A 23,985-nucleotide genomic window follows, 5' to 3' on the forward strand; every position below is an offset into this window, starting at 1 on the left:
TGATGCAATTGTAAATGGGATTGTTTTCCTAATTTCTCTTTCTGATAGTTCATTATGAATGTGTAGAAACTCAACAGATTCTTGTGTACTTATCTTGTATTCTTGACCCTTACAGAATTCTCTTATTCTAAGAGTCTTCTGATGGAGTCTTTAGGGTTTTCTATCTATAATATGCCATCTGAAAATAACGACAGTTTTACCTCTTCCTTTCCAATGTGGTTGTCTTTTATTTCTTTTTCTTGCTTAAGTGTTCTGGCTAGGACTTCTGATTCTGTGTCACATAAAAGTGGCAAACGTGGGCATCCTTGACTTGTTCCTGACCTTAGAGGAAAAGCTTTCAGCTTTCTCCTGTTGAGTACGTTAGCTGTGGGCTTGTCATGGATGGCCTTTATTATGTTGAAGTACATCTCCCTTCTAAACTCTTTGTTGAGAGTTTTTATCATAGATGGCTATTGAATTTTGTCGAATGATTTTTCTTTATCCATTTTCATTGTTCACTTTGTTCATGTGGTGTATCCTATTGACTGATTTGCAGATGTTGAACCATCGTTGCATCCCAGGAATAGATCCCATTTGATCACGCCGTACGATCCCTTTAATGTATTGTTAAGTTCAATCTGTTACTATTTTGTTAAGGATTTTTACATCTACGCTCATCAGAGATATTAACCTGTAATTTTCCTTTTCTTGCAGTGTCCTTGTCTGGTTTTGGTATCAAGGTCATGCTGACCTCATACATGTGTTTGGAAGTGTTCTTTCCTCCTCTAATTTTCCAAAGAGTTTGAAAAGGATTGGTATTAATTCTTATTTAAATGTGTGGTGGAATTCACCGGTGAAGGAAGCCATCTGGTCCCGGACTTCTGTTTATTGTGAGGTTTTTGATGACTCCTTACCAGTTATTGGTCTGTTCAGATTTTCTATTTCTCCATCACTCAGTCTTCATAGGTTGTATATTTCTAGCAAAGTATCTGTTTTCTTGTAAGTTGCTCAATTTGTTGGCATATAATTGTTTTTCTTAAAGTGTGCTACAATTATTTCCAAATTTTTATTTAAATTCTAGTTAGTTAACAGACTATGATTGTTCATAGTAGTCTGTTATTATCTCTGTATTTCCGTGATGTTGAATCCTGTCTTTTTTCTCATTTAACATTATATCATACACGTTCTCCATCATATTTCAAATTCTTATTAATCATTATTTCAATAGCGGCATAGTATTCCAAAGTTTATTTCATCTTTCCTAATTCATGGGCAATTGAGCGTCCCCTTCCTTTTCCCCCTGAATTATAAGCAGGACTGCTTGTAATAGGATCAGTGATTGGAAGTGAAGCCACTGTGTCCGTGGATGTGAACTGTCAAACTGCTTTCCAGGACCATATGAGTCCATGCTTCTATCAGCACGTGACAATGCCTGTCCCCATAGATCAGCTGACATTGTTGTCATTTTATTTCCCTTGAGATACAATTCATATAATATAAAACTGACCATCTTAACAGTTTTCAGAGGTTCTTAGTATATTTATAATGTCATGCAACTATTACCTTTACCGAGTCCCAGAACATTTTCTTCATCCCCAGAAGAACCCTGGTACCCATCAGCGGTCACTCCTGGCTCCCCTCATCCCCCAGCTCCTGTCAACCACTAATCTGCTTTTGGTTTTTATGGATGTGCCTATTCTGGACATTTCACATAAGTGGAACCATGCAACAATATTTGTTTCTTGTTTACTGTCTGCTGATTTAATGGATGGTATCTAGCTCTGAGTTAAGCAAATACATTGAACATTTGATCATCATTTATATTTAATCTTTGGTGAATTGTTTGTTCCAGTCCTTTCCTCATATTACTTCTAGGTCTTAATGTTTTTATTGATGTGTATGAACTCTTTACATATTAAGGCTAACAACTCCTCGACTATCATTTTTGCAGTAATTTTTCTTCTGCACCAGAATATTTTGCTGCAGGTGTTAAAGTGGATGATAAAGAGGCGCTCTTAATGTGGAAAGAAGTCACAGAAGGCCATGGAGAGCCTCGGGAGGGTTTGGGCAGACGGCGTGGGGGCTCTGCCTAGTGGCATAAGATGGGGGCTGAATTTCTGTGTCTGTGAGCCTCCAGGGGGTTCCTTCAGTGCCAGCTAGTGCAGTCACAGAATTTGGCCACCTCCCCAAACCCCTGCTCAGGTGGCTGTTAGTAGGGCCCTGGGGCCAGCCCTGATTTGAGAAACAGGAATGCCCTGTAGCCATGACCTGGGCACCAAGGGATGCCTTTTAGATTTGTGCTGGCCTTCCCCTCCTTGGAGAAGGATAACTGGGCCTTTCTCTTCTCTCCTGCCCACCCAGTGCTTCTGGCACTTTCCTTTCTCTCCAGCCTGTGCCCTCCAGGCCCTGAGGGAAATTAGTACAGAGGCTTTGGAAGTGAGTATGGCTCAGCAGTCTGGAGTTTGCACCCATGCGTAGAAGATGGGCCCAGAGGCCCAGTTTTCAGAAACTAAATAGCCAAGCAGAGGTCCTTCCTACATGAGCAACAGTAGGAAATTAATAGGCCTGATGAAAAGTGGGGCTGATGGGAAGAAAATATAGATGGCAACAGAGTAGCAAACAGTCTCAAGGTGAATACACACATGTTCTGGAGAGTAGTAAATACTAACAACAATTTGAAGCTTGGTTGAATGTACTTATTATTTTGTTTAAACAACTACATCACTCCCCGCTCCTGCTGCCGCCACCTATTGAGGGTGTGGGGATTAAGGGTTTGAGGGATTATCACATCATCGTGGCATTTTGGAAACCGAAAAGCCAAACCAATTTTATCACTCTGCCAGATGCAAATGTTTTATGGGGACTAATTGTTTCTCCCAGTGAAATCAATGACTATTAAATTTGAGTTCTCAACAGGGGAGGGGAGAGAACGCGCCTTGGACCTCTTGAAATTATAGGCAAAAAATCTTGCGTGTGTGCGTGTGTTTGTGCGTGTGCGCACACAAGCATGCACCTTCCTGTAGAGAAAGCCCATCTCTTTGTCGAGTTCCCAAAGGCGTCCTTGACCCCAGAAAGGTCCAGAACTGGGGCTGAGGTCATCGGTGGGGGCAGAGCCCCCCAAGCAGAGCCTGCTAATTGTCCCTCGGGATTCATGTCACCTTGTGCTTGCAGTGCTGGTGAAGGGCCAGGTCACCACCAAGTACTATCGGCTGCTGTCCAAGCTGGGCGGCTGGGTGTGGGTGCAGAGTTACGCCACCGTCGTGCACAACAGCCGCTCGTCCCGGCCGCACTGCATCGTGAGTGTCAATTATGTCCTCACGTAAGTCCGACGTATTTGTTTCCTTGCTCTCTCCTCTCCCCTGCCCCTCATCAGCCCGCTCTCACAAGCCGCAAGCCCTGTCTCTCTCTCTCTCTCTCTCTCTCTCTCTGAAACTGTTCATTTGTCTCCTGTTTTGTTTTTATTTGAACAATCTGGTGGTTCGGGAAAGTCCAAACTATTTCTGAACTCGGCACCGAGGGCCAGGTGCTGGGCTGCGGTGGGAATACCACGAAGGGAGCCCTGCCCCAGGCACAGATGAAGATCAGATCCGAGAGACCAGCCGAGGGGCGCCGGGGTGGGGGGAAGGTGGGAGATGCCCCCCATCTTGCACAGGAGGGACAGGAGACGCGTCCAGACCAGGAATATGAACTTACGCTCCTTGTGCCCACAAACATCAGGGCCGTCTTGCGTGCTCCCACCATCTGGGATGGGGATCTCTCACATTTCCCCCGTATTTCTATATAGCCTGTTGCAAATGATGACGAATGTTTGGTCTCTTGAAAATCTCAGGAGGCCAAGTTCAGTTGCAAATTCTTTTAGGACCATTAGACACACAACAGGACATAAGTCTCCCTGGGACCATACATTACTGTGGACCCACGGTGGCTACTGTATGTTAAGTCACCTGCACCCAGCTCTGTCCCTGAACTTGACACCTTTGCTGTACCCCAGCCCCACCTTGAACAAGGTCCTCCTGTGTGTTCAAGGATTTGAACTCACTCCTGGATTTAGGCTCTCACTCCTTTCATAGAATGACTGCCGGGTCCCTGGTTTCTTGGGTTTTGTTTTATTATTTTTTTTAGGAGTGTGATTTTGGCAAAACTGCAGGGAAGAGAGCATTTTAGCCCCCTAATGACTCTTCCTGAGCAGACAAGCGTGGGCTGGTACTTTAGGCGGCTTCCCCTCCCACGAGCACAACTGTGCCAAGCCGGCTCTTTAGGCCGAAATGGGCGCCTGATGTGGAGATGGGCAAGGCTGGCAGCCAGGCTCCTGGACCCTTGAAAGTCCCCCACTCGCGCCTCCCTGGGTGCTAAATGGAGAAACAGCCGGGCCACAGACACTCAAGGCGATGAGTACTGCTCCTGCCCTTGCTTTGGCCCCGACACGCTTCCTGGTGGCCCATGGTGTCCCCGGGGGACCTTTGGGACCTACAGGACTGGAGACAGCTACCTCCAAATCTGCTGGCTGGATAATGCTGACCTCTCTCGGCACTGCCCAGGGCTGCAGGGGGCCTTTGACGATGAAGGTGGGCGGCCCTTTGCTCAAGTCCCGGGCCCTGCAACCTCAGTGGACCGATTTGCAACCTCAGTGAACCGATTCGCTGGAGCTTGGGGAACGAACTTGCGGGGGGGGGGGGGGGGGGGTGTTGGGGGAGGGGCAGGGAAGCCGCTCTGCCCCCCTGGCGGCCCGCTGGACATGACTTGTCCTGCTCTTGCTTCTCAGGGATATCGAATACAAGGAACTGCAGCTGTCCCTGGACCAGGTGTCCACATCCAAGTCCCAGGACTCCTGGAGGACCGCCTTGTCTACCTCACAAGAAACTAGGAAATTAGCGAAACCCAAAAATACAAAGATGAAGACGAAGCTGAGAACAAACCCGTACCCGCCACAGGTAACACACACCCCCTGCTGGGGGCTCAGGACACCCAGCCTGTTAAGGAACAATGAGTCTCAGTGCACAGCGGGTCTCTGGAAGTTTCCCCGTGGAGTGCAGCCGAGGCCCTGGGGGGATGTCCTGCCCACACAGTAGAGACACGGCCTGAGGCACACGGAGCTAACATCTGGGAAGGCTCAGCAGGGCTGGAAAAAGAAGGCTAAATTGGGAAGGCACATCAGCTTGCTGGAATCCGCCTTCGTGCGCAGCGTGTTTCCATAGCATTTTTTAAAACGAAAACCTTTTTTTGTTTTAATACTTTGTAACCTCTCAGAAAGTGGCTACATGTATCTGGTATGTTTTCCACTTGAGCTGAGACCGCCTCCCACCCCGGGCGGGGGCGGGGGTGGGGGAGGCGTCTCTGGGGCACTGCTTGCTGCACACCTGTCCCCAGTGGGACCTCACCGAGGTGGCCGGGGGTGGGCCCAGCCCAGGGATGCGGTCAGGCTGACTCCAGGGCGGGATCCGGCGAGGCCAGAGGGGACTTCCTCACCGGCCCTGTCGTCCGTCTCCTTTGCCGTGCAGCAATACAGCTCGTTCCAAATGGACAAACTGGAATGCGGCCAGCTGGGAAACTGGAGAGCCAGCCCCCCAGCGAACGCCCCGGCGCCCCCAGAACAGCAGCTCCATTCAGAAAGCAGCGACCTTTTGTACGCCCCGTCCTACAGCCTGCCTTTCTCCTACCATTACGGACACTTCCCTCTGGACTCTCACGTCTTCAGCAGCAAAAAGCCAATGTTGCCGGCCAAGTTCGGGCAGCCCCGAGGATCCCCGTGCGAGGTGGCACGCTTTTTCCTGAGCACACTGCCAGCCGGTGGCGAATGCCAGTGGCATTATGCCAACCCCCTAGTGCCTAGCGGCCAGTCTCCAGCTAAAAACCTTTCTGAGCCGCCGGTGAACGCTGCTCGGCACGGCCTCGTGCCAAACTACGAAGGTGGGTCATGTTTGCACGAGGGGAGGGGGCAGGACTGCGAACGGTGGCGGTGGGTGGCAAGCGGAAAAAGGATCCTCACGCTTTGGGCAAACTTCTCCTTTTTCTGCTCGGAAGTAGGGATTCCACGCTCTCCTGCTGGCAACGGGAGTCACTTCGTGACAGGCTGGAAAGCTGGGCGACCGCGCCCGTGTGCCACACGTGGCACTGGTGACGGCATAAAGGGTGGAGGAAACCGGCGTTCAGCCACCCCCCCCCCCCAAAGCTCCGGCCTCATTCGCTTCCCCAAGAGGGAGACAGAGTGGTTTTCAGGACCGGCTCCCGTGTGCGGAGAGTGCCCCAGCCGCATTTTATTTTAAAAGATTACTTTCCAGCCCGCCCCCAAATGAATCTGGGATCCTGTTGGCTTTCTTCCCACGCCAGTTTTCAAAGTGGGAAAAACAGTGGTGCAAATTCATGAGCTCAGAGACAGAAATGTCACTCACCGACCCGGGGCAAATGATGTAAGCGCTCCGAGGACTCAGTTTCTTCATCTGTAAAATGGGATCGGAGGCCAGGTGATATGCCTCCCCCAGGGCTGGGCCCACGCGAGGTGCCTGCCCGCACTGCTGGTTCAACAACGGGAATGGCCCCTCCGGCAGCCTCCCTGGTGGCAGACAAGCAAACGTCCTCTGTGGATGTGCCACCGGCTTCCCCAGGCCCAGTCTCCTGTTTGCTCACTGAGCCAACCCCAGGCAGAGGGTAGGTGGGGATTGAGGGGTGGCTGCGACAGGTATGTTCCCGTTGCACGCAGACCTAACTACTGCTCGGGGCGTAGACCAAGAGAGTACAAATTTCCTGCGGTGGCCACTAAATGCGGGGTAAACGTTATATGCCCCCAGCAACGAATCACCTGCTTAAAGAGGAGCGCTCTCTCAGGGCCCCCTCCTTTCCCCTCTTCCTCTCTTTGGAGGCAGGTAGGGCTCTGTTCCTCCCCAGCGGCTTTGGGAATCTCTTGTTCAGACCCAGTCTTTACAAGGCTGAGACCCGTCTTGTCCCTAATGTGAGACGACGGATAGACCGTGGGAGAAAGCCAACTGTCTTGGAGATTACTAGGGCACGTTTTTCAAAAGTGGGGAGCTTAGAAAAGAACACACCAGCCACTAGGGCGGCATGGTCCCGCCTTCGGCCTGGGCCGGTCCTCGGAGCCGCCAGTGTCTCAGATTTGGAGAGACAGCCATCAGTGCATTGGGTCCCTCGAATAACCAAGGAAGGGATTTCCCCTGACAGCCAATGAAAGAAAGAGAAAGCTAGGCATCTTGATAACAGCTGAAGATACTATCCACTTGAGATTGACCTGAAAGAATTATTTTTCTTGGTCTGTGGAAGTTGGCCAATGATATAACTAACACACAGTATTACATTTTTTTAAAAGTTGCTATTTTGAAAGCGAAAGAGGTTAATAACCACCTCGTTTATCACACACTTGGTAAAAAAAAAGAACCAAAGGTGCTAATTTGGGGCAATTTGCGATCCACTTCCTAGTCTTTTTTGATATTAAAGGAAGACAAAGGTTGTCTTAAGGTAAAAAAAAAAAAAAAATAGGGAGCTAATTGATTGCAGGCATCTAGTTAGTGAGGGTGGTTATTACTTTAGTCATGACCCCTCTAAAGGGAGCAGGGTGATTACCACCCCACTCTCCCCACCGAGGGCTAAGGGGAAAAAAAAAAAAAAAGCAAGCAAGCAAGCAAGCCTGTAAACCAACGCTGTCCAAGAAGGTAGCCAGCAGCCACGTGTGGCTCTTGGGCCCTGAAATGCGGCTACTGGGAGAATGAGAGGTGCTGCTGGGGAGGCCTGCACTTGGAAGGCAGGAACGAAGAATCAGATACCGCAATCATTTAAAACTATTGATCCCACACTGAAATAACCTTTCGGACATGTGGCATTAAATTGAGCGCGCTGTTCACATGAATTCCACCTGTTCCTCTTCGCTCTTTAATGCGACCACCCGAACGCCGCCGCAGAGCGCAGCCTGCGACCGGACAGCGCGGGCGGGCCTGGGCGCGGAGGGGCAGGGGCCGGGCGGCTGCGGGGGCGGAGCGCGCTGCGGGTGGCCCAGAGGGTGGTGGCGGCGCCCGGGGCCCGGCGGGTTGGTGCCGCTTTGGGCGAGTCCCCTTCCTCCCCCCGCGCGGGCGTCTAACGTGTCGCCTGTCCCCGCAGCGCCCGCCGCCGCCGCCGCGCGCAGGTTCGGCGAGGACACCGCGCCGCCACCGCCGCCGCCGCCGCCGCCGAGCTTCCCGAGCTGCGGCCACTACCGCGAGGAGCCCGCGCTGGGCCCGGCCAAGGCCGCCCGCCAGGCCGCCAGGGACGGGGCGCGGCTGGCGCTGGCCCGCGCGGCGCCCGAGTGCTGCGCGCCGCCCGCCCCGGAGCCCCCGGGCGCGCCTGCGCAGCTGCCCTTCGTGCTGCTCAACTACCACCGCGTGCTGGCGCGGCGCGGGCCGCTGGGGGGCGCCGCGCCCGGCGCGCCCGCCCTCGCCTGCGGCCCCGGCGGCCCCGAGGCGGCGGCCGACGTGCTGCGGCCCCGGCTCCCGGGCCCCGCCGCCGCCTCGCCGCCCGGCGCGCCGCTGCCGCACTACCTGGGCGCTTCGGTCATCATCACCAACGGCAGGTGACCTCGCGCAGGGCTGCCCGCAGGGAGAAGCCATAGGCCGGGCCCCGGGCTCCTGTTGTCCAGAGTGCAGCCGAGTTACGAGGGGCGGGCTGTATATGCACGGTTTAAATTAATTTATACAGAGACGACTATTTTAATAGAACTCCGCGGCCGGCTTCTAGATTTTTACGCAGATCCCGCAAACGCCGGTGCAGAGGACTGCGGCGCGCCCGCGGCGGGGGAGAAAGGCCCGCCAGACCTTTGTTCTCCAAGAGCCCGGTCCCGAAGGGGGCAGAGCTGAGCGTCCCCCGCGTCCCCCGCGCGACCTCCACCTGCCCGGTCTCCGGGGGCGGACTTGGTTTCCTCGCCTCGCCACCAGGCCCGCGCGCCTCGCCTCGTCCCCGATGCGCAGCAGCAATCCCGCTGGGGACCGAAGGAGCTTCCGCTCCGGGGGAGCCTCCGCCGTAAAGACGAAAGCCCAACCCGATCCAGTCAGATACGCCAGGCGGTGGCCCACCCGGAGGAGGAGGCTCCAGAATTCAGAGCGCTCTTAGATTCTTGAGGCACGATGTGATGATTTAAGCCCCAGGAATCGACAACTCTCATGTCTTTAAAAGTCATTCATGAGCCTCATGAAAAGTTTTAATTTAAGCCTTTTTTTTTTTTTTTTTCGGTACAAAAATCAGCAAGCCAAGACCAAGGGAGTGAATGAGCATGCGTGTGCTTTTACTTCCTCCTAACCTCTGTGAACTCCTGATACCGAGAATAGCACCTTCAGAGTATATTGAATAGGCATTAAATGCAAAAAATTATATATAGCCAGATATTTTCTGAGAATGACATGTGGATGATTTAGGTGCCCAAGGCGACTGGCTACCCCTGTCAGGTTTGATTACAAGGCGAAATCCCTCTGGTCCACCCAGACCTGTATTTCCCTAGGCTCGTGTTTGCTACAAGTAGTGCTAATAAAGTTAGTTAAATTGCATGTGCAATATGGAAAATTGTCAATGGACTGCGCCTTGTGGAAGAAAAGTCGCTAAAGGGATCTGATGAAAATGGTGCATACATTTTCTTTAGCATTTCCTGCCTTTTCTGCATAGCAAGAAAACTCCTGTATGTAGGAGGTAAACAGAAATCCTTTTATAAAGCACCAGCAGTGTTTTTAAAAATAAACTTACATTCATTTTTGTCTTTTATGTTTCTGCTTCAAGACTTCACCATTTAAAAATCCTACCATGGCTCTGAAGTGGTTCGATGCATTGAACCACCGTCTTCTAATTTGCTTCACCCGATAAACTTTACTCCATCATTTCGCTGTGTCAGAAACGGTTTTCTTCTAGGAAACTCTGCGCCCGAGCGGAAAGATGTTTCACAAAAGTCTTTAAGGCATCGTTCTAGAATCAAAGGGCACCTGTAACCAACTGTTCTCAAAATGTGAAATGATCGTCTGCCGACCTGGTGTCACACTGAGTGAGGGTCTGCCTCCTTTCTGAGCAGGGTGTCAGTTGCCTCGTGGTGGGGGAGGGGGGGTGAAATTTGCAAATTTTGGGACACGTGTGGTGTGGCAAAGGGACGGAGTCAAAAGAAGCGAACGCATACACCCCTGTCCTGCGCTTAGCTATACCTCATCAGCAGGTCTTTGTGCATACAGAAAATAAGCCACGGGGTAATTATTTTTTTTATGCTCACAACCGTCCTAATTAAACCATGATTCCTGGAAGGAGCGGTTTTGAGGAGCGGGAGAGATCACCCGCCGTTTCTCAATAAAGTACCGCAAAATGCATTTGTGTCTAACTTGTTGCGAACCATCGGGGGCCGTGTTTATGAGTACAGATCATGAAGGCTTTCGAGCAGCTTAAGAGCAAAGGTTGCGGTGAGAAAGATAAGACCGTTATAGATTCACAAATGATAACGTAAACAGGCTTAACAATGAGTGCGTGTGTGCTTGAAAAATGAAATGGGTACTAGGGAAAACGTCCTTGTCTACACAAACATCACGGTTTTCATAGCCTAGAACGCGAAGATTCCTACGCAAGCCGGCTTTCAGGCGGCCAGCAGCTCAGTTTAAAGTGAACGGGAGTTACTATGGCAACCTAATATTGTTAGCCCATCTTTAAGAGTCTGCACATTTAAGCTGGGGGTATCGTTTCTTGACTTCGATGAGGCTCCGGCAGGGGAAGAGGAAGCATTTTAATAAATACGACTCTCTTTCACAAAAAAAGAAAACAAAAATTGCAGTGGGTTCCTAACACGTTGACGAAAAATGCCAGGTCGAACGGATTTGAGAAAGAAACCCAGTTTAAGACTGGCTGGGCCCTCCAAGGGGCCTCCCAGGGAAAGGAATTCCTTTATGTTCATGGAAGCCCTTTCTAGAAAAGCCATTCCATTCATACCTTTGTAGAGAAGGGAACGGAGCTGCTTCAGGAGATCTGCGAGAGAGCGGTATTTTCCACTCCCTGGCCCCCCACCCCTTTGTCCTTTTTAAACAGTCCTAGGGCCAACCAAGCCTTTCCCCTTGGACCCTAAGGGTGGGAGAGGTTTACACGGTCAATGAATCCCGGACAAAGTCTACCCGAAGTTGTAATTTATTGTAACTGTAAGACAGTTAAGGTAGACTGTGGGGGCTGCTGCGATAAAATGACATAAAAAGGTTTTCAAACAAATGCCAGAAAATTACAGTCGTTTAAAATCGTAGTGCATCGCAACTCTTGGGCTATCGAAGATGCATTTATTCAAGCTGTTCCTAAACTTAAGTATGACATATAAAGTTGAAATCTTGGGGAAAAGCCTCAAAACAAAAGCCAAGCAGTTCTTACAAAAGAACAATTCTCCAAGAACAAAATTTGTTCTTCTATTAAATTTGTTGTCACATTAAATTTGTTTTTCAGTTTAAAAATTTATATTAAATTTCTTTCTCACCTGAGCTAAAAGGTTTTTGTTTTGTTTTGTTTTTGTTTTACTTTGGGTTCCATTCTTTGGAGTAATAATATTTCTCTTTTGTATGACACATTTGTCAAAAATAAATCAAAAACAACAAAAAGCACCCAGCTTCTTAATAACTTAGAAATACATACATACTCCTTACCATGTAAAACTATTTATTTTGTAAAAATGTTTAAATATGAATAAAAATGCTGGTAACCAAGAGTAGTTGCCTGTTTTTAAAAATGAAACTTGTGGTAAAAATAACAATGAGCCCAAACTGTACAGAAAACCTGAAAGTTTATTTTGGTAAGACTCGATTTTTATAGGCATTGGTTTAAAGTAATTACTTTTCAGAGATGATTCTTTGAAAAGGTAAAAATGGGAAGGTGTACGCTTTTAAACATTTTTGATGTGCATAGTAATTATGCAGGAATAAGGATTCTCCATTTTCTGCCCGTTAGGAGCAAACAGAGCTTCCAGAATGCAAGCTGAAAATGTCTCCCTGCTACATCCTGAAACTGCTGGGTGAGGCTGGCTTTTCTCCCGCTTCCCAGGTCAAGGCCAGGGGGAACCCCAGAGGCCAGCCCCGTGGGTGTACGTCGGGGACTCGGGGACTGGAGGCTGCATACTACCCTCACCTGGGCCTGTGCACCCACCCATCACACACTCCTCATCGGCCCACTCATTCCCACGTCGGGAAAAGTCTGCGGTAGCGACCCCCACGGAGTGTTTGAGACCAGACACGAATCCTTGGACTTCTTGCCCACACCCCCTGAATGCTGCCAGGAGGCCCAGCATCAAGGGGTGCTGCTTCGGCGGGGGCCATGAGTCCTAGGGAAAACTTCCTTGTGCACATTCGGGGGTGCTTTTCCACGGCTTCCTCGGAAATCTGCCACCAGCCCGGAAGAGAGGGGGTCTGGTCTTTTACAAAACCAGGTAACATGCTCAATGCGCAGCCTCTCCACGCGGGGGCCAATCAATGCGCAGCCTCTCCACGCGGGGGCCAATCAATGTGCAGCCTCCACACGCGGGGGCCAATCAATGTGCAGCCTCCACACGCGGGGGCCAATCAAATGCCCAGAAAGCCCATGCCAATCCTGAGTTCAGTTACCATGTTTTCAAGATTATGAAGAAAATGCAAAGTTTCCGTTAAGACTTTAAAGCTCCTTGAGATCAGAGATCGTCAGGTGCACAAAACGACCTCAAATCCATGAGTGTCGCATAGCAAGTAAATAATTTCCCTAACGCTAATAGCTACAAGTAAAATGCTTTTATTCAGCTCTTCTCTATGAAGCAGAATTTCAAAAGTCTTTGGTTCATCTGAGGCAAAATCGGGTTTACAGAAAACGTAGCATCTGCTTCAAGTCTACTTCGTGTCCCTCAAGGCGACTGGGTGACGACACGAGAAAGAACAGTCTTAAAAGCACAGAGGCAAAGTGGTCTATGCCCGGAACATCTCCATCTGTGCTGACATGGCCACACTTCATTAGTTTTAATTTACAGAAAGGAAATGAAATGATAACATTTTTTCCCCCAAAGCAGAACTATCTAGAATAGGACTTCAGCTAAAAACAAAACGTAGCATGTTTTTCATTAAAGAACCCCCCAAAGAAATTCAAACAGTAACAATGGCAGCTCTGAGAGAGGACTTGCCTTATATTACAAAGTTTGAGAAATGAAACTCGCAGCATCAGCGGGGAGATCTTTCCTCTTGATGATATTCTGCAGATGCCCTCTCAAGGGTGAGTTCATCTGGTGATTTTGGGGTGGTGTGGACTTTTATTTAAACCTGTCACTAATTCCAAAAGAAGACTTAGACACTTAGGAGAGAAGCATTTTTTTTTTTTTTTGACAAAATTCTAATTGAAGCCTTATTTGCAAAAATTACTTCTGAAGTTCTTTTAAAAGTTACAGTTCCAAAAACACATATTGGGTTGTTGTACTTAACTAAACATGCTATTTTTTTCCCCCTTCCTATGGTGCTGGCTGTGCCTGGCTAAAGGTGGACACATTTTATACCGAAAACGGCAAGTTTTTGGAATTAGCCTAAGCAAAGCTGGACAAAGATAGTGCTAGTGTTTAATAAAGGGATTCTGTTCAATGCTGAGAGCTCCATCAAGTTTTCTTTCCAGCAATTTCAGTTGGGACTGGCAGGAAGAGAGGAAAGTGGACAAAAACTGGCCTTTTAAGGCTGAAAAGTAATGCGTGTGATTCACAAGTTTAACAGAGATAGGAGTTACATGCAAAGAGCATGGAGTACATCTGGAAATCACAAATGTATATCAAAAGGTTTCCTTTCTTTTGTTCTTCCATGGAGACTTTTGGGGCATCAGATCTTGAACATCTTCTTTTAAAGCTTCTCACACACGCACGCACGCGCGCGCGTGCACACACACACACACACACACACACACACACCCTCCCTCTTAGATGATGGGCGCTCAGTATCAGTTGTATTTCCTTTCTTAGCAATTTAGGAAAAGAGGGGTAAAAATTATGGCTTACAAATAAAACGCCATGTACTTCTGTTCTCTGTGCACCAAACCGTCTTTCAGGAATGCGCCACATTTCAAAGTGAACCTACAACTGGCTTAAAAGCCCCAAAGCCTCCCTTGTGTGTGGTATGAATGCGTCTTCGTCTCCAGCTGTTAGGGCCCCGTCGTCCACCCCACATTCACACGAGGCCTAATCAACACTTTAAGGCTCTTGAACTTGATCCCATCACTTCAGGATATGCAGTAAATTCAAATTTATGAAAAGAGGGCTCATACATTAATGTGCAAGCAAGTAACTGATTTCCTCTCCAAGGTCACTGCAGCCTGCCAGTGACACCCATCTCTGCGGGCACTTAGGCACTGTGACTGGACCGCAAACCAGTGGGTCCAGAGTAACCCTCAGAAATCTACCTTCTCTTTCCTTATGGACAAAAAATAAATAAATAAAACAACGAACTGCCAGTGTTCCTCTAGCAAAACACCTCCCTGGATGCTCATAAACAGTGTTACCAACCCTCTACCTCATTGCTGGTCTGGGCCTGGAAGCTTTTTTTGATTTATTTTTTAATAGTCTGGGAGTGAAGGTCTCTGCTACTGGGGAAACATCTGAATTATTCCATTGCTGTTTCCAAAGAAAAACTTTTGTGTTTTTTGTGTTTTTCTTCTGGGCCAATAAACACACATCCAAGCCCAAGAGGGGAGAAAGACTTCACACCTGTGGTAGTGCTTTATCTGAACTAGATCTTCTAGATCTTCTGACACCAAGTCAAATGGCAACAGACAGAACAAAATTAAGGAATTAAGGAGGTTAATTGGAGGGAGAAAAAAAATCCGCCTACAACTCTAAATCCGTTTTCCAGCTCCTCGGACTAGGAAAGGCAGCAGAAATTGAACCGGAATGTTCGATGCAGTGGCTCCGCCCGCCCTCCCACTGCCCAGCGGCCAGGACAGTGACCCCAGGCTCGGGCTACTGCTGTTTGGGGATGATGAGGTTTCTTAGCATGTCGAAGGAGTTGCCGTCTGGATGCACCGTCACGATCTCGCCGTCCTCCTGCTGAACCTGAAGGAACCCAGAGTCATCCAGGCCGACTATCCACACCTCCGGGCCCTCGAGGCCCCCCAGGCGGACCCGCTGGCCACTGTACATGAAGAAGAGCAGACAGTCACTGGGAAATGTCACACAGTGTCTACAGACAGGTGGTTAAGTACTTACCCATTGGGTAAAGGGTTCGGGAGGGCGGGGGGCGGGGTAGGATGCTCGGACTCTCACTGGTCCCTCATGAACTGTTTTCATAAACTACTAGCATAATCAGGTTGATGGCAATTCCAACAGAGTTCGGACTTTCTCCTCATTCTGCTCATCCGGAGGATGATGTGTACCTACTTCCTCACCCCCTAGCACTTCTAAGAACCACTGTGCAGCTCTAGGTTTTCTTGGCTTAGATTGGGGCCAAAGAAACTGAGCTGGGAAGCTAATTTTATAAAACAAAGCTGGGTGGCATCGCCTGCGAGTTAAACTCACTCTAATGCTACTTTTAATCTTTTCCAAATGTACCTGCGGTGAGTTACATCCTTGTAAATAGTTTTTAAAACAGAGGATCCCTCCCCTCCCCCCGCCACTCATCTTTATTTGGAAGAAGTCTAAACCTGCAGAAAAGTTGAAAAAATAGTACAATGAACCTCAGATTCCCTCTTCGCTTATATTCACACCAACTGATAACATTTTCCATATTTGCTTTCTCTCTTCGTGCACACACATGCTTTTTTGCTGACGTTTAAAAATAAGTTGCAGGCATCATGACACTTTACACTTAAATACTTCAGCATGTACCTCCTAAGAACAATCTCCCACAAAACCAAAATACCATTATCACCCTCAAGAAGTCTAATCTTGGTATAATAACATCTAAAATACAGTTCATGTTTAAATTTCCCCATTGTCTCATTAATATTTTTTGTGGCTATTTCCTCCCATCCAGGATCTAATTATGAATCACATCTTGCATTTATTGTCATGCCTCTTTAGTCCTCTTTAATGTCAAACAAATCTCCCACTTTCTTATTTTTTTGTGTTAGAGGACATTAACATTTTTGAAGCATAGAGGCCTGCTGATAGGTACAGTGCCTCTCAGGCTTTGGGTGCGTGTGGATCCCCTGGAGCATTTGTTGAAACATGAATTGTGCTCGAGCGTTCGGCCAGCCTCAGAGTTTCTGATTTAGGAGGCCCAGGGTGGAACTTGAGAATAACCTGCATTTCTAACAAGTTCCCAGGTGAGGATGCTATTGCCCCTGGGGGATCTTGCTTTGGAAACTGTTGATATCTAGAATGTTCTACGATTTAAATAAACATGCGGGAAAACTCTCCGGTGATGCTGTGTCCTTCTCGCTGCATCCCATCAGCAGCAGACCTGGGATGCCAGTTCGTCCTGGCATTGCTGATGGTAACTTGCTCACAATCGTGTCCGCCAGTTTTTTCTCCATCAGAAAGGGAAAAAATAGTTATCTAGACCTGTGCTCAGTTTCTTGTTTTAAGATAGTGAACTACTAATTGAATGAAGACATTTTAAACGAGTGAAGACAGGCCAGCACTGACCTGTGTACCCAATACTTATAATAAAGGGGAAGAATGCCATTGGGCCCTTTGTCCTGAAACGTGTCGATCAGTTTCTCCAGCACGGTCACAGTTCTGGCGATGAGATCATCGGTTCTGAAGGGCTTCAGCTCTGCCCTGTGTTGCTTATTGTATTCTGTGACGAGATCATTGATGCATATGGTGGGGTTACTGTTACTCACGTTAAATCCACAGCCTGCAACAAAAGCAAACGGTTGAAAAACACGAGCAGCTCAACGTACTGAGAGGATCACACATTCCTCTCAACCACCTGGAAGAAGTTACAGCCTGGATCCCCTGCCCCCTGCTTCCTTGTCCTCATTTCAAATTTATGATCTCTGGCCACTTAAAGAATGACTTATCTCTTTGGGACCAGTTTCCTTTTTTCATCCTTCCTTTATTATCCTTGTTCAAGCGGGGATCACCCCAACCTTACTGCAGACTGGTTGGGGGGAGAAAGGCAGATTCGATTCGATTAAACAGAAGCTATGAACAGGACCCAGCTCCTTAGACTGGCCTCTGAAACGATCCTTCACGGGGTCGAGCCAAGAATCGTAGGTCTGCCCTGAGCCCAATATACAGTAAAATTTCTTGTTTCTTTTCCGACTTGAGTAACAGAACACATGTCTGAAAATAAAGAATTTTATTCAGGTCTTAAGGAGTAAACTCTGGATTCAGAGATTTCAAACCTTGGTCATGGCATAAACCTAGAACACATCTTTTAATACTTTACCCTTGGAAGTCTCTGGTGCTAGGGTTACGCTGTTGGCAAGGGGCCAACCCATGTTCAGTGGCTCTTTTACAGGCTCCTAAACCACAGCTTCGGGAGAGCGAGTTACCAGCAGTGGGGTTTGAACAGGCTTGTCTCTGCTGTTACTTAATATCACCATCCTCTCCGGGAGAGTTGGAAGTCTTCAGAGAAGTCAAACCTCAGTTTTCAACAGGGCCCTGAATCAACCTCAAAGAGGTCTTCAATAAGAAATGAAATACGGCAAGAATGAAGCAGTGAGACTATCTTGTTTTCAGTGCCTCTGAGAAAAAACTCCCCAAATACTCGCCTCAGATAGAATGGTGACATTTACAATAGCAGTATTCTTTGGTAAATGTTCGGAGCCATTTTCAGCGTGAAGGGAAAGACTGATTGGCCTCAGATTTTTTTTTTTTAATATACTGGCTATTAAAATACAAAGCAATATAAATTACATCTGGAAACAAAAAACACATAACTACAGCAACAGGGACAGAATCAGCAGTTTTTCATTTGTTCATTCATTCAACAACACACACAGCATGGAGGGTGAGGCATTAGAGTATGTGTATACAGTCCTGAAAATCTCCGTTATATTCAGAAAATTCCAAGTCCTGGGGAAAATAGCAACACTGACTAGTGCCAACTTCGGCTACACCTTTCTAAGAACCAGAGAGTACCCTTGTTGGTGACTCTGAATCTTTCCTCAAAGAGGCCCCCTCTCCCCCCATCACCTCCCATGGCCTTAAGAATTTAACAAAAGCTATGAATTCTCCCCAGAGGAACATGTTCCCTTTCCTCCCCCGCCCCCAATGGCAGACTTCCTTAGCTCCCTGAGGCCATCCCTGGGCCCCATTGATACCTATGGGCCCTACTTCAGAACATCTACATCTAGCCTCATTAACACATTTAAAAATGGGAAGCAGAGCTTGGACGATATCAAACAGTTTGGTAGCAGCGCTAGAAACATAAGCTTTGCATCTTTTGGCTGGCATTTCTGACACGTCATCACGTGTTTTCTGTCCAGTACTAATTTTTGAATGTTGAGTTCTCCTGGACATCAGGGAGAAGCCGATGCTCGGAGGAGCAGGAGCCTAAGAATTTCTGAAACTGTTTCTGAACCCACCTCCTCGCCTGATGCGGGTGTGCTGCGGGGAAGCAGGATTCTTCACCCCACCTTGACCAGCCTGGAGGTTCTTCTGAAGGTCCAAAAGAGCGCAACTTTTTCATGGCCTGGGAAGGTCCCATTAAGAATGCCAGACCACCAGGAGACCCATCCTTGAAATTAACTTTCTTATTACAAAATGGCATGTTAAATGTTTATTTTCACCATTTCTAATTCAAGAAGAAGCGGGCACGTGGAGAGGTGTAATAAAAAACCTGTTTGATGTGATACCAATTTGGTGGTTTCCATGGCCATAGACAGGAACGCTAAACCCCTTGAAGGGCTTTCAACCAATCTGGCCTGTTTTGCATACATATTGTGTTCTGTAACTTAGGACTCAGAGAAAAAGTAATCCCATATGATAATCCACTCCCCCCAATGTAGCCATGTATAAACCATTTTTATTTTTGCTTTTATTAATCTAAAAATGTGGAGGAAAGGGCTTTAAAAGCTTACCAATAAGTATATAAAATGTTTCTCCCAAAAGCGTTGAGTTAACCAGAACTCCACCAAGCTTCATGAAGTCACTATAATAAATATCGTTGGGCCACTTCACTCGTAAGTTGATATCCTAAAGGAAAATCTGTGCGTTAATCAAGCAAGCACAGGACACAAAGGGATCAGGACAGGTCATCTAGCCCAAAGGAAGATAGGCAGGATGTTCTCGAATCTAATGGAACATGGGATCTCAACCTCCCTTCTGGTTCTGACAGCTAATCTTTGGGACAATCCAGTGTGAAAGGACTGCCTTGGGGCTGGGAGAGACCTAAAGAACATATCTGGCATAGATTCTGGCATTTTCCCCACCCCCAGCACTGTTCGTTATCTCAGTACAGGCATATGTCTTCATCGTGCTTCACAGACACTGTGTGTGTTACACACCGAAGGCTGGCGGCAGCCCTGAGAGGAGCAAGCTGATCGATCAGTGCCACCATTTTCCAACAGCCCTTGCCCGCTTCGCGTCTCTGTGTCACAATTTGGGAATTCTCACAACATTTCGAACTTTTTCATTATTTGGTTATCATGGTGATCTGTGATCAGTGATCACAACTCACTGAAAGCTCAGATGATGGTTAGCATTTTTTAGCAATAAAATATATATATTTAAGTTTTTCATTTATTTTGAGAGACAGAGGGAGAGAGAGAGAGAGAGAGCATGAGCAGGGGAGGGACAGAGGGAGAATCCCAAGCAGACACTGGGCTGTCAGTGCAGGGCCTGATGAGGGGCTCAAACTCACAAACCATGAGCTTATGACCTGAGCCAAAACCAAGAGTTGGACTCTTAAGTGACTGAGACCCAGGCACTCTCTCAATAAAATATTTTTTAGTTAAGGCATGTCCATTGCTTTTTTAGACCACAGTATACTGCAAATGTAACTTACATGCACCGGAAACCAAAATCCACCAGCAGTGAGCACCTACTGTGTGCTGGGTTGGGGGCAGGGAGAGAATACTACTTCTGGGTTCTCTTCCCTTAAGGAGCTCATGCCCAAGAGAGAAAAGATGCCCTAAATTAACCAATATCATAAAAGGTGGGTAGAAATGTTTCAAGGTGAATGCTACAGAGATGCAGGGTAGGAACACGGTTCACTGAATTATTACGGAAGGATCTCAAAACACTGCCAACAGTCAGCAGTTAGCAGAAACGATTTGTTCTGTGGCTCACTGCGTCTCTATCCTGAAGCAACCCTGGGCGACCCTGCCTGAGCCCCGATCGTAGTGGAACGGTGCCGGTCACTGCCTTGAGCTGGGCCACCCAGACCCCCACCTCCTGCCGGGACTCCTAAGTGGGCGCACAGAGACCGGGTGAGACCCAGTGGGTGCTGGAGCTGCCAGGACTCCTGGGCCGGGGGTGGCAGCCAAGTTGTGCCACGTGTGGGGAGAAGAAGGAAATCGGGATATATGAGGCTGAAAGAAAGACACTCAGCAAATAAAACGGAAAGACTGCAGGGTAGCTGATGGCCTCTGATCCCACAGTGCTTTCGCTTCCTTCCCTGAGGGCCAGTACCACCCAGAGCCCCTTCTCAGCCCTAGTCCCTATGTTACTTACACCAGACCCCCAGGGGGTACTAGTTTTGTCCCCGTTTAACGAGGAGGAAACTGAAGCTGACAGAGACTGCCTGGGTGGCTTGCAGTTACACTCAGATGCAGCAGAGCTGGGATTCTTTTTCTCCCTCCCCCCCTCTCCCCTCCCTTTCCCTTCCCTCCCATTCCTTTTTCCCTTCCTTCCTTCCTTCCTTCCTTCCTTCCTTCCTTCTCTCCCTCCCTCCCTCCTTCCTTTTAAATGTTTATTTACTTTTTTGAGAGACAGCATGAGCGCCAGCTGAGGAAGGGGCAGAGAGAGAGGGAGGGACACACAGAATCTGAAGCAGGCTCCAGGCTCTGAGCTGTCAGCACAGAGCCCGATGCGGGGCTTGAACTCACGAACCTGAGATCATGACCTGAGCCGAAGTCAGATACTCAACTGACCAAGGCACTCAGGTGCCCCCAAACCCAGGGCTTTCTGACACCAAGCCCCCAGGGAGCTTAATACTGTGCTACAGAGCCTGCTGCTTCCAAGAAATCTCCTTCTCTCCCTTCAACAAGGCCTTCTTTGCATCTCAGCAAAGAACAGCAAAGAACAGCAGCAAAGAACAGCATTTCTGTTCTGCCCTGCAGGGCACTCTAGGCAGAGAGGAGAAATGCAAAAGCACAAAGGAACAAAAGCATAAAAAAGACGTGGGGATGAGCACCGGGACCTATAACTGACAGGGAGGGAGCTTCATAATCCTTCGTGTCTAGAACAGGGATCTCCATGGAGGCCGGAGCAAGGGTGCCATTCTGCTACCCTGCCCCAAGGGACTCTGGGCAATGCTGGAAACATCTCTGGTTGTCACAGCTTGAGAGAATCCCACTGGCACTTAGAGGGAGCAGCCAGAGACGCTGTCCCACCTCCTGCAGAGGAAGGCCTCCCACCTGAGATGTGGGACCCAAATGTCAATAGTGCCGATGGCAAAAAACGCTGGTGTGGAAAATCTGTAGCTTGGAGACTTTGGCCTTGGTCACTCTCGCAGGTCCCCTTCTTTGTCCTCTCTCGCCTTCCCAGGCCCCCATGTACCCAACACGGTCCCTGCCCAAGCTCGGCTCCTGCGGTAGGTGGGCAGCGGCTTTCTTCCGTGCTGGCCCCGTTCCCGGGTTCCTGATTTACTCCACATGTTCAGGTCTAGTTGGTCAATGGCGGCTTACAGAATTGTGGCTTCTCCTGTGGGGAAACTATGGCATCTATTTCAACGAAGAGAAAGGCTGCGTGCTTATTTTTATACTATCTCAACCACGTGTTCAAACAGCTGCCGCGGGCCTCCCGGGTACAAAGTGCTATGTTAGGCTCTTTGGGATCAAAATAAAACTACTCCTTCATCCACAGAGCTGGTTCCTTTACAGGAGATGGAACCAGAAGCACAAATAACACTGCTCCAGAGCGAGCCACGGGAGAAACCATAAAAGTGGCTCAGACCTTCCAAACACCAAAAGGTTAGAAGAGGGAGTTTGTAGCTAGAAGTTTCCGGGAATGGCATCGGAGCAGGGCCTCCCAGGGCAAACAGAACTTCCAGGTACAGGGAGGGGACAGGAGGGGACAGGAGGGGACAGGAGGGGAGGGGAGGGGAGGAGAGGGGAGGGGAGGGGACGGGAGGGGAAGGTGGAGGGCTACAGGCACCTGGCATGGCGGGGACCTCGCAAACAGAAGAAACAGTGGGAGGGATGGTAGGCAGTGGATTGCAAGCTCTGGAAGGAGTAATGGGCATTTCCGTGACACTCCCTCTGGTCCAGGGAGACAGGCACCATCTGTGTGCTGATGGTGACACCTGACCAAAGATGTAAGAAAGGCCAACTGTACGGAGCGCCTGGGTGGCTCAGTCAGTTAAGTGTTCGCCTTCAGCTCAGGTCATGATCTCACAGTTCGTGGGTTCGAGCCCCACATTGGGCTCTGTGCTGACAGCTCAGAGCCTGGAGCCTGCTTCCGATTCTGTGTCTCCCTCTCTCTGCCCCTCCCCTGCTCACGCTGTCTCCCCCCGCCAAAAAATAAACATTAAAATTTGTATATAAAAAAAAAGGCAAACTCTACGTAACTGGGGCCTATTTCAACCATCCTGGATTTGTACTGTGTAAGCTAAATGGACTCTGTTAAAAATAAATACTGAGAGGCACCTGAGTTGATCTCAGTCAGTTAAGCATCCTAATTGGGCTCAGGTCATGATCTCAGTTTGTAGGTTCAAGCCCTGTGTCGGGCTCTGCACTGACAGCATGGAGCCTACTTGGGATTCTCTCCCTCCCCCCTTCTCTCTACCCCTTCCTCACTTGCACTCTCTCTCTCTCTCAAAATAAATAAACTGTAAAAAAACCTTTTTTTTAAAGAAATAAATCCTGAGAAATTAAATCCTAAAAGTTCTTATCACAAGGGGAAAAAAATGTTTTCTAGGAACTATAGGAGGTGATGGGTATTAAGTTCCTGTGGTAACCACTTCACAAGTAGGTCAGGTCATTGTACTGTGCGCCTCAAACTTACATGGTCAATTCTATCTCAGTAAAAACTGAACATGAAATAAAGGAAGAATACATCCAACCCCAAACCAAAGTCACATCACACAGGTGAGACTGGGCTGCGTGACTACAGAAACAGGACAGAAGAAGGAACGTGAGGGACAACACCCATCAGGTGTGCTGTTGAGGGCGGGCTGCCCACCTCACATCCCGCTGCCCCCAGCCCTTCCCGTAAGGCAGGCACTCAAAGAATGCTCGCTAAGTTAACAGGTGAGGCTACAAGGTCAAAATCAAAGCCAAGAAAAAGCTAACCAGGCTAATTTAAAATTTAAATTTTCATTTATTTTCCTAAGACCAACAAACCTGTTGCTAGGGTTAAAAATACCGCCCCCACCCCCCACCCCGACCTCCCAACAGAACTTTATCTTCTCAACTGCCTTCTATGAGGGGAGACGTCTGGCTCAGTGGGCTGCAGGCTGAACCTGTGAAGGTTGCGGGGAATCCTGCTGGCATCTAGTGGGAGCAGCCAGAGATGCCGTCCCACCCCCTGCAGAGGAAGGCCTCCCACCTGAGATGTGGGGCCCAAATGTCAACAGTGCCGACAGCGAGAAACGCTGGTGTGGAAAATCTGTAGCTTAAGCCCAAGCCCTTCAGATACAGACAGCAAGTGTGCTGAATACCTGGTAATAAATGTCATATTTCAGTGTGCATGCCTGGGACTTCAGTGTGCATGCCTGGGAAACACATACCCCAGCCCTACACACAGTGACCATGACGACATGACCACATTAGAGGGGGTTAAGGGGCGCTGGTGATGATGGCTTCCCTGTTGAACATGAGGACAGGCCCCACTGAAAGTCATGATCTTAGCCTCTGACTTCAGGAGTTAATACAATAATTGTCTTCAGCCTGACATAAGAGCTGTAGGTGGGAGGGAGCCTGGGGATGAACGCCCTTGAAAAAAAATTTTTTTTAAGTTTATTTTAGAGAGACAGACAGACAGACACGAGC

General features: G+C 48.6%; 2 protein-coding genes across 10 annotated transcripts in view; one reads left to right on the forward strand and one right to left on the reverse strand.

Moving 5' to 3' along the window:
- Positions 1-8,534, forward strand: part of SIM2 (SIM bHLH transcription factor 2) — a 51,748-nt gene extending 43,214 nt beyond the window's left edge. The window contains exons 8-11 of the mRNA XM_047875097.1: positions 3,151-3,298; positions 4,742-4,910; positions 5,478-5,886; positions 8,083-8,534. Of these exons, the coding sequence (XP_047731053.1) occupies positions 3,151-3,298; positions 4,742-4,910; positions 5,478-5,886; positions 8,083-8,534 (1,178 nt within the window). The remainder of the gene's footprint in view (positions 1-3,150; positions 3,299-4,741; positions 4,911-5,477; positions 5,887-8,082) is intronic.
- A 3,183-nt stretch (positions 8,535-11,717) lies between these two features.
- Positions 11,718-23,985, reverse strand: part of HLCS (holocarboxylase synthetase) — a 236,052-nt gene continuing 223,784 nt past the window's right edge. For all 9 annotated transcript variants that reach the window (XM_047875104.1, XM_047875105.1, XM_047875101.1 and 6 more), the window contains 3 exons: positions 18,913-19,027; positions 16,526-16,739; positions 11,718-15,071 (listed from right to left, as the gene is read on the reverse strand). In XM_047875104.1, coding sequence (XP_047731060.1) covers positions 14,900-15,071; positions 16,526-16,739; positions 18,913-19,027 — 501 coding nt within the window. In that variant the 3' untranslated portion in view covers positions 11,718-14,899. The remainder of the gene's footprint in view (positions 15,072-16,525; positions 16,740-18,912; positions 19,028-23,985) is intronic.

This window comes from Prionailurus viverrinus, chromosome C2, assembly GCF_022837055.1.
Source record: "Prionailurus viverrinus isolate Anna chromosome C2, UM_Priviv_1.0, whole genome shotgun sequence".
NCBI lineage: Eukaryota > Metazoa > Chordata > Mammalia > Carnivora > Felidae > Prionailurus > Prionailurus viverrinus.